Source organism: Caretta caretta, chromosome 21, assembly GCF_965140235.1.
Source record: "Caretta caretta isolate rCarCar2 chromosome 21, rCarCar1.hap1, whole genome shotgun sequence".
Classification (NCBI taxonomy): domain Eukaryota; kingdom Metazoa; phylum Chordata; order Testudines; family Cheloniidae; genus Caretta; species Caretta caretta.
The window spans coordinates 9,010,404-9,021,129 of record NC_134226.1 but is presented as its reverse complement, the minus strand read 5'-3'; the positions used below and the strand labels follow the sequence as shown (position 1 = coordinate 9,021,129).

Here is a 10,726-nt window from a genome sequence, read left to right as displayed (position 1 = left end):
AAGCTGTGCTGTGTGGGGGAAATTAGTAAAGTGAGGAACATTGGGGAACAGTTTTCAACTTAACTCCACGCCTTCTTTCTGTGAAAGCTAGACCCAGACTTCTCAGACTCCAGTCAGCTATCCCAATCCAAGGGTCTCATGCAAAGCTCTCAGTTTTTGCAGAGGACATTAACACGTTTAGGATGCAGGTACATCTACATGATGAAGTATGCTCCTCACTAGGCTCTTACACTTTCTATACCATCAGAGAGCTTCATCTCATTTTCCCTAGATTCTTCATGCACTGGGAGCCCAATACTGCGTCTCCTAGCAACACTGTCCAGGATCCTAGGTCCAGTGCATTGCTTGGTGCAAGGGAAATGCCCAGCCTCAGGGAAACATTGAAGCAAGAATGATTTTAATTAGCAGAGCCCGGCAAGTATGGAAGGCAATCCCCCTAGAGCCTCTGCAGGGTGAGGAAACTCCTCCAGTTTGACACTAGATTGCAAGTGACTCACCAGAGTGCTGCACAAGATGCAGCGGAGTCTGGGACCTCCTGCATCTATAAAGGGCAGAGGTTGCCCTCTGCCCCCAGTTTCTGATGAGGGATGGTGGCATTTTGCACATGCGAGAGCTGGGGTTCTGGCCAGAGCCCGGCTGGACTCTGGGCCGTCTCTGTTCACAGGATTGTGTCATACATAGAACCTCTTACCAGGAATCCACAACTGGTTCTTAGAAACTGACAGAGGATGTGGCAAGCAAAAATAGCAACACCCACCTCCCCTTCCCCAAGTCATTTCCAGTAAGCATAGCCTCTAGCCTTCTACCCACAGCAACGAGGCGAAAAGAGCTGTACACGGGGCCCCAGCAACAGCCATTCTAAACCCCCTCTTGGCCAGTTCCCTGCTGTGTTAGACCCAGGGCAGGAGAAGGAGAGGGGACAGCCAGCAGGCCACGTCTATGGGCTGCAGGGGCAGGGGATAGACAAGGAGACCCTGGTTTGAGTTCAGCCCAGGTCGGCAGTAACCAGAAGCTGCCACTGTTGGATGGCCTCTCTGAATTCAGCGGCTAGGTCTACTAGGAACCGAGACAGAGGTCTGTGTCTCATAAAAGCCACCACTGCAACCTGCCCCGTTGCGGGTGATTTCGGCAGAGATGCTATGGACTGTCTAGGCATCGAGAGGGAGCTCTCCTCTGGCTCTCTGGAGGGGCCTTGCACGCTGGCAGAGTATGCTGTGGGACGCTTGCCCTGCCCCTTGCCCCTGCAATACCTGTTGTGTAAAGGAGCCCAGAATCTAGGGCTGTCACCTTCCACCAGATGCCTCTTTAAAAAATGAGGTATGGTCCCATGCCTTACAGGAAAGTGGGAGGAGGACTCTATCCCCAGGGAGACAGGCAGGTTAATGCTGCACCCTCCTATTCAAACCTTGGATGGGGCACGTTTATCAGAGAGCAAAGACTTGTTAAGTAGCAAACGGGATCCCTTGGTGATCATACGCTTAAGATAAAATCATTAAGGATTAACAAACCTATTCGATGCTTGAGGCCCTGAGTCCTTACGGCCCAGATACCCCTGGCAGGAATTTATCAGCCTGGTAGCAGAGGCAGAACAGAGCAATGCAGTGCAGCCTGCAGAACGCTAAGTCCTTGCATGTCCTTAATGCCTCTGCACCACCGCCAGCATTCATGAATTAAGCCTTAAGGGTTCAGGGAAGGAGGTTATCATCATCCTCTATTTAAGCAGTGGAGACGCTGAGTCACGGGAAGGGGAAGAGACCTGGCCAAGCTCAGGGACTGAATCAATGGCGGAGTCGGGGCCCAGGAACCCAAGCTTGGAATCCTTCCCCCATGCTCCACCCACTAGAACTCCAGTGGAAGTAGCCCAAAGAAAGGTTACTGCAGCTAGAGAGGACATGGCTGTCTCTTGGGATAGAGACCGACTTTTTGCTCTTTGTCTGTACAGCACCTAGCACAATGGGGTCTTAGTTCATGAATGGGGCTTCTAGGTACTGCAGTAATACAAAGAATAAATAACAACAGCCGAAGCTCAGGAGATGGGCCCTGAAGACAGGACTGACATGGAGAAGTTGGAGTGAAGCCGAAGGAAACGGGGAGGGGGTTGGGAGAAAAGACTGCACTGAGCGCACACGCCGATGGGGTTACATAAGGGGAGGCAGCCTAGTAACAGCTCTGGGTCTCGGCGACTCCAGTGCCCTCTAATCTTTCCTTTGTGTTCCCCCTCGCAGGCCTTTGAAATCTTCCCTGCTTCCCACCTGTTCTCCTCCGCCAGCTCCAATTAACTCTGCTCCCAGGGCAGCATTCAGCCGCTGCCCCATTCACTGAAGCAGCTTGCGAGCAGCTGGCTGCAGGCAATTCAAAGTTACTTTTTAAAGGCTCAAACAAAAACCGCTGAGCAAATAAAGTGAGCCCCCACCCCCAGCCCTCCTCTGACAATGCTAGGCTGTGATTATCCCTCTCCCGGCTCCAGTACAGCCCCAAACCTCCCAATTCCCCAGAGCGGCTATTGGGGGAGGGTAACGAACTCCGCGCCAGAGTTCAAGCATTCTGTGCCTGGGCAGACGCCGAGATCAAAGGGGCTCCCGAGGTCCAGTGCTCAGAGCAAGGGATGACTGAAGACAGGGAACTGAACCATCCTAGTTCAAGCCCCCCACCTGCTCCCCAAAAGGTGCTGAGGGTCGAGTTCCCCTCACTCCTGCCTTACAGCTCCTTGCGCATCCACCTTTGATCACGAGTCCCGGATTCTGGCTCCCTACCTGCCCACGCTTAGAGCAGCAGCAATCGGACACTGGGCAAGGTTAGCAGCTGCCGAGCCTGTTTTCCCCCAGCACCGTCAACCCAATCCCGTTAACACCTGTCCGCTCAGGTGAGCGGGTGCCTCCCTTTGTGCCTGCTTTTCAAAGGCTTCCTGCACACCTCCCATCATGCGGGACAAAAGGAGAAAGCGATCCGGGCCATCGTACGACCGGGCAGTGGGGGAACAGACCTCGGCACGCAGCAGCCACGCACTCCGCTGCATGCTATGAACTGGAGTAGTACCTCGGGCTAGCGTAGTTATGCTCTGGAAAAGGCAAGAGAGGAGCGGCATCTTTAACGCTTCCTTCCAGGGCATCCCTGCCAGTGACTGCTGGCCAGTGAAGATTCACAGCCCCTTGCGCCTACCTAGCCGTGGCAAGGGCCAGCACTATTTGTATTACTAATTATTTGTATTATGGTAGCATCTTGGTGCCCCGGTCACGGCCCTGGCCCCCACTGTGCTAGGCATTGTACAGACTCAGCCCAAAAAGCCAGTCTCTGCCTAGCTTCAGCCACAGCTTTCTGAGCCAACACGGTGCGTGGAGAAGATACGTTCAGTCTAAGGACAGCAGCTGGGGAGGAGAAGATGGGGCTGACGAGATGGCAGCCATATACAGCAGTCTGCAGGAGGCCACACTGCCGCCCCTCCCAGCATTGTAATTCCGGCAGCAAGGAGAGAAGGAGCAGACGGTGGGAGGCTGAAGCAGCCCTGAAGGAAGGGAAACCAGATGCTCGGGGAGAGACTGGGGACTCCAATAACAAAAACACTCAAAGGGTTACCACAGTCTGGACATTTGGGTGGTATAGTGTAGTGAGCATCCCTTCCATGACTGCTTAGTCCAGGCCAGGACGAAGGGAGACCTGGCGTGAGGACACTAGGCAGCATAGACCAAGTTAGTCTGGGAGCTAGAGAGAACCACAGGGTCTGCCTGTGTCCAGCAGCCTCAGTGAAGAATCCCATTTCGTTCCATTACAGCCAAGCCCTGTCCCTTCTCTACTTTGAGGGTCACTTATGGGGGGCGGGCAGCAACCCCTATATCTGAAGCTGGAGAATAAAGGAGACCTAGATCCCAAACCTGACTGTGAGAAAGAGAACTATCCCTCCCTCCCTGCAGAATGAGACTTCAGGCCTGGGCACTGAAGCCCTGTAACACTTCTTGGCTTGAGCAGCTACTTCTCCCATCCCTGCCTGGCCATTCCTGATGACACAGGTTTCTCTCCCCAACGTATGTATACAGCCTCTCCTCTGCCTTAAGCCCCAGCCCATGCACCTCTGCTGGGAGGCTAGGAATAAGCACAAATGCCTTGGGACCTTCTAGATCTAGCTTAATCCAACTACCCAACAGGGTGAAGGTGACAGACTTTCCTTGGCATAATCGCTTAGCCCCTGTGCTGCCTTCTCACTTAGATTCCAACTCTTTACCCCCAAACAGATTCCTGGTGGTCTCCCCATCCCAGAACAGCAACATCCAGTGGTCTGATCAGCTTGGCAGTGCCTGGGCAGAGATAATAAATACTATTTTGCATTATAAAACACCTTCCAGCTAATAATCCCCAGGCCCTTTATATAGGTGGGCGAGCAGCATTCTGGTGTCCATTTTACAGATGAGGAAACTCAGGCACAGAGAGGGGAACTGAAATGCCCAAGGACACACAGTGAATCCAGTAACCGAATCCTCAGTCCCCTGACTCCCAGACCTCTGTGCCGCACTTCCCCCAAACCAGTACTTACCACTTCTGTGCCAGTAATGCTGGCCAGCAGCTCCGTGAGTGCCTCGCCGGAGAAAGAGTTAGCCGAGACAGACAGGCCGTGAATCGCTGCGCCAATGCTGCCCGTTGCAATCATGGACGGAGGGTACATAGCAAAGGTGTAATCTACAAACCCAGGCAGGGAAAGGAGTAAGGAGTGTTAGCAAGGATCCTCGTGAATGTGGCTGCGTCCTCCAGCAACCTTGTCAAACTAACAAGTGGCGCAGTCCAAGACAGGAAGAGGCATGGCTTACAGTGGTGCAGTAGATAGGACTAGGAAACAAGGGGTAAAACTAAGGGCTTGTCTACACAGGGAAGTTATTCCACAATAAGGTTGGGTGTGAATTAAAGTGCTATAGCTATTCTGGAGTAAGACTCCGTGTAGACAAGCCCTAAGCAAAGGAAAGCGTAGCCTGAATGTCAGGAATGCACTGAGATCTCAGCTCCGCAGGGGAAGTGCTGGAAACCGCATTGCTTGGGTGGTTAGATCTAGACTGGAGAGCACCCAGAAGGGAGTGATGCTGCACTGGCCTGGGAAACCCCAACAAGCCTTTGCCATCTCTAACTTTTGGAATCTGACATTAAAACTCTGGCCTAGAGCCAAGGGGCCAGGTGGTGGGGGACGCTCAGGAGTGGTGTGTTTGTGCCGTTCTCGCCACTTGAGAGGCCCGGCGGGGTGGTAAGAGCAGACGCTGACCACAGGCAAAATGGTAACTTTAGCAGACAGCTGACTGCACCATGCCAGGCTTTAGCCATTGTAATAATATTCACATTGGGGCTTTGCCCTTCTGTGGCAGCTTCCAGCCGAAGGTCTCGAGGCAATTTACAAACATTAGTGCGCTCAGCCTTGCAACCCCATGTATTATCATCCCCAGTTTTTCAGACCGGGAGATGAACTCACTGAGAGGTTAAGGGCCTTGATTTCCCCAGCAGATGTGGGTGCTGAGCCTCTCTGGAAATCAGGCCCCCAGTGACTTGCTCAGCAAGTCAGAATGGCAGACGCAGGAATCAGAACCAGGATACCTGGCTCCCAGTCCTGTGATGTAACCACCAGCCCGCCCTTGTTGCTTGCTCTAGCCTGGCCGGCCCCAATGAGACAGCTCTGCTGCCCCCAGCACAACAAGCAGCCCCGTACCTGTGGCACACAAGGCAATGAAGGTCTGTGAGTGCTTCTTCACCAGCTCTACCTTTTCCATGGGCAGCGGGAGCCGATGGAGGATGTGAACCAAGAAGTCATTCGCTATCACCGACACCAGGTCCCACTTTAGCTTCTCAAGGACGAGAACCTCACAGTCCTGAGCAGGGGACAGAGCGAGTGTTACACAAACAGGTCAGACTTTTCTGTACAGAAAGTGCTTTGCTACAGAGAGAGTTAGCGAGAGCCAAGAGCGTGAGAGCACGGTGCTTGGGGAGGAGCCAGCCCCGCGGCACACCATCCATGCTGCAGTGCTATGAGGCAGGACAGAAAGAGGGGAAGCAAAGTTCCTGCCAGGGGACTCATCTCCCTCCAGTCTGACTGGGGGACAAATCCATGCCTGCACTGATGCACAGCCTTGCGTAGGGATCAAGAGAGGAAGCAACAGGCCTCTCCTCTATTTAACTAGCACTAAAGGCTTCCTTAACTTGCAAACCTGCTGCAATAACCCCTCTGGGACAGTGCAGAATAAGCAGGGTGTAGGCACCCCCTGGCCACTCCCCCTCTCCGCTCCCAAAATGTCTCCCTGAAGTAGGGGAACAGAGATGGGTACACCTCCTCTGTGCTTGCTGGAGACGCCCCTGGCTTATGACTGTGCAGCCTGAAGGGGCTATCGGGCACGGATGAGTTCTGCACCTAAGAAAGGTCACAGCAGTTTACAAGGGACAGCCCTGAATATTCCAGCAGTGGATGCAGTTTACATGCTTACAACAGCGAGGCACAGAATGAGTGTGCAGCTAAACCAAGCCAACCTACGGGCCAAATTGCACAGCCCTCACTCAACCTAACCTCCCATTGATGGTAATAGGTGTCTGCCAGAGTAAAAAAATCACAGAATTCACCCTGGAGCACGAACCTTAATACCCTCCATCTCTAACCACTTTACGGTTGGACCATATATACTGACTGCTTCACAGACTAATGAAATGCAGCCACCTCTAGGTTGGAGCACTGAAGCCATTCTATAACCGCGACACTATGTGATGCATTTCTTGTTTTAGAAGAGGAAGAGTAATTTTTCCAACGGCATCTACAGGGATGTTTAACTGGGGGATTACGTTAGAATTTGGCTACAATGCCAAGCTTAGTATCCAGTATTACTGGGGAACAGGGCACTGGGGTCTTTAGTGACAACAAACGGTCAGGATGCCTACTTACAGCACCTCCAACAGTACCATGCCCCCTAGCACCAGGCTGGGTCACTGGCTCACTACCAACTCGTAAAGAAGAGCATAACCCAGTCACCACCCCACTTCCTTCAACACCTTTCCAGAAGGGTCTCTTGTCCAACAAACTTGACCCAACTTGGCTCAAAAGACCTGGTGAGACCCTGGCGTGAGGCGGGATGACAGGTCTGCTGCAAGAGCAACTTTTAAACATGGAAGGACTAGAAAACAGACAGAGTGACAGGGACCCTTTCGAACACGAGCCTGCAGCATTTCTATAGCTCCTTCCACAAGGTGAGCTCAAAGCACTTTACGGACTCTGGGCTTGATCCCTAGAGGTGCCGTGCCCTAGCACGCCCGTTGATTTCAGCTGGAGTGGCAGCTGCTCGCCCTCTCTCAGGATCATGCCAATGGAGCTTCCAAAGAGCCCCCTGAGCCTTATTCCCACTTCAGAGGGGGAAAGCGAGGCACAAAGAGGTCAAGCGGCTTGCTCGAGATCACACAGCAAGTCTGTGGCAGAGCCAGGAATAGAATCCAGGATCTCCTGTAGCCAATAGGTGTCACTTCCTCCTTTTGTTAAAAAACAAAATAAAAAACAAAACAAAACTAGCCCTTTCATTCCATGGCCACCTCAACAGGAAAGATGACCTATACAATGGGGAGAATAGCACTGCCCAGCCCCACAGGGGAGTTGTGAAGACAGGTATATTAAAGCTTGTGTGAAGCGCTCCGATATTACTGGGATGGAGGCCACGTAAGTGCAACAAATAAAGTGGTGTCTCTACCTCTTGACATCACTTGGCCTTAACTAGGTCACTTGATTTCAGAGTGTAGTTCCCATTACCAGAAGTCCCATTATCTTTAAATGGAAATAGATTACGGGGTTGATTTTGCCCCCCCTCCAGAGAAACTGACAGGGCAGCCAATTCTGCCAGGATAAGCAGTTTTGAAGAAGTGAGATTGATTTTTCAGAAGGATCTGGCTTAGCTTATTTAAAAGCAAAAAAAAAAAAAAACCAAAAACCCCACCTTTCCTCCTTACACAACAGTACCAGTTCTGAGTTGTTAAACAACAGCATTGCTCAACCTGTTTTGAATTGCCCACTGGGCAGAACGCATGGTATCATCACTGTGTGGCTACAAGGCCATTTCCTGCCAGTGGATGGCATTTTGCTAGAATCAGGGTTGTTTTAGGGTGTTGGGTCCCCATCCCTCCTGGCCCCAGATGGGTTTCCTGGTCTTTTATACTGACCAGCTTACTTTCCACCTTCACAGCACATAAGAGCAGCATCTACCCAACAACCTATACACTCTTCAATTAAATGCAGTGAGGAAAAGCAAGGAGCAAGTAGAAGACTGATTGTAAACCACAGGTCTTGAAGATCACAGGAAAAGGTCATTTGGGATGCACCATATTACAGGAGAATATAGAACAGACATCAGGCTTGGCTACAGACAGGGGAGTCTGAGCTGCTGAAGAAGACTAGCAAGAGGACCCAGAAACAGACCTCTGCTGGAGAGCCCAGGGATCGGGAATGGGATAGAGCTCTTCCTAATTAGGACACAGCCTCGGGCAGTCCTGACTGAAAGTTGTTACCACCTGATGGCTGCCTGCCTGTGTGAAATGAGATTGCCGAGGCTCAATCCAAGTCTTTGGGAATCGGGGTTCGAATCCCTTTGTTGCCAATGTCACCGGGAAGGCTGACGTACTGAAGCGAACACTCCCTTTTGCCCCGATATGTAGACTGTCCAGGTCAGGCCCAAAGGCCTCTTTGTGGGGTTGGGGCACTGATGGGAAAGCAAGCATGGCTACTGCTCAGATTTGCTCTGTGGCTAATAAGATATGCTTTAGTCAAACAAGTTATTGGGCTTACCACAAGAGTTACTGGATGAAATTCTCTGGCCTGTGTTACCCAGGAGGTCAGACTAGATGATCTAATGGTCCCTTCTGGCCATAAACTCTATGACTCTACTAACAGGAGACTGAAGCCTCAAAGGTTGTCAGTCTGGGACCTCCTCCCACCCAGCACTGAAGAGACACAAGACATACCAACCGCGAACAAGAGACAGAGGGAGCCTGTCCCAACTGCAGGAAATGTTTGGCAGAAGATCATCCCCTTTCACCTACAAGGAAAAACTGAAGCCCAGCTGAGAAAGCTGGCGGCCCATGGGAGCTCACCCTGGACACACCAGGCCAGGCTTAGAGTGTGTGGAGGGTTATTTCCCCCCTGCAGCACTGACACTGATCTGGTTTTATTACCTGTCTGGGTGACTCAATCTGTCCTTTCAGGAAAGACAAAGCAGCAGCTCTTCCCAGGGTATGCAGGGAGGCTCAAAACAGTCTTGGAGCTACAGATTCTCAGCACCTCAAAGGATCATTCTCATGGAAGCTTTGCGCCACCCTGTCCAATAAAAACTTCTCGCTACTCTCTCTGCCCCCCACCCTCCCTCCCTGGCTTCCAGCTTTGAACTGCGTGTCAGAATTTCTTAATCACTAGAAGAAGCACAACAAAAGGCTGTACCAGAGAGGAGAGCAGCACACCAAAGCGACAGTGTTCTCAAGATCACAAACATCCTTTTCCTGGAGTTTCCTTGGCATCTAATTGGCTTGCTCCGAATGGTTAAAAAAAAATTAAAAATAGGAAATTATCCTTTGTTTCTTTAGACTGCAGCATTTATCATCGCTCTGGAGAGCCATCAACACTTCCCAGCTAGCTCGGCATTTTCTCTGTACTGGGAGAAAGTCAGGTCCCAGTCCTGCAGGATACTCAGTGTGCAGAACACCGCTCCACTTGGCTGGGATTTCTATGCATGGAGAGCACACACAATCAGGTTCTTCACCAGCAAATCTGCTCTCTTGATCTCTCCCCACTGCATCCAGTACTGGTTTTAGTAATGCAGCTTCCACTGTGCGTTACCTCCCCTTCTCCTGTCAAGATGACACCAAAATGTGGTTCTACTCTGAAACACAGCCTCAAGGGACCCTGTGTTTAACATGTCTCAGTGATTTCTAGCTCAAGTGCTTACGTGTATAAAGATGTTTTTACTGTTTTGCAGCCCTGCAAACTCAACCTGGATCTGAGAGTCAAGCTGGGTCCTTTCCTTCTTGTAGATCTTCATTCTTAATAAAGATGCTGCAGGTCAAATTTTACCCTCAGAAATACCTGTGCAACCTCACTGCCTTCGATGAGTTTGCATTAGTTTAAAATGACTGGACTTTAGGAAGCAATTCTGTTCAAGACGCCCAAGGAGGAATGGAAGCCGGCTCACTTTCCCGTCACTCTGCTGGCTCTGCAGGAGTAATGGGAGATGAAGTTCATGCTAATTTTTGTCACTACAGTCAGCAGAGCTGATGAGCAGCAAGGTGCCACTGTAAATTCACTTTTCACAGCAGACCGGCACTTTATATTAGAAACAGCAGATTTGAGCAGCTCCGACCTCCTTCCTCTACGTTCGTTCGGCTGACTCAAGAAGTGAGTGGGAAGAGACTCCAAAGCTGCAGTTGGTCACCTAGCCTACTTAGCAACAGATGCAGAATTACTGAAATGAGCAGCACGTGAAAGTCCATTTGCAAATAGGAAACTCTGGTTAACTCTTTGTGTCTGTCTCCTGTGAAGGATCGGAGCTCAGGCTCCAGTGTATAGTAAAGGCTGGAACAATTTCTGCCCCCTTCCAACTCCCCAACAGAACGGTCACATCAGTTGCACCCAAGAATTAAGCAAAACTTGCCTGATCTGCTTTCCTTGGAAATGCTCTGCCAAGAGCAGTCATCACTTCCCACAGTCTACTGCTGTCTCTCTTTCCCTATCTCTACCTACCATGGG

General features: G+C 51.2%; 1 protein-coding gene across 2 annotated transcripts in view; it reads right to left on the bottom strand.

Moving 5' to 3' along the window:
- Positions 1–10,726, bottom strand: part of CCND3 (cyclin D3) — a 62,071-nt gene that overhangs the window by 2,705 nt on the left and 48,640 nt on the right. For both annotated transcript variants that reach the window (XM_075122108.1, XM_048826281.2), the window contains exons 3-4: positions 5,678–5,837; positions 4,526–4,668 (exon numbers count right to left, since the gene is read on the bottom strand). In XM_075122108.1, the coding sequence (XP_074978209.1) occupies positions 4,526–4,668; positions 5,678–5,837 (303 nt within the window). The remainder of the gene's footprint in view (positions 1–4,525; positions 4,669–5,677; positions 5,838–10,726) is intronic.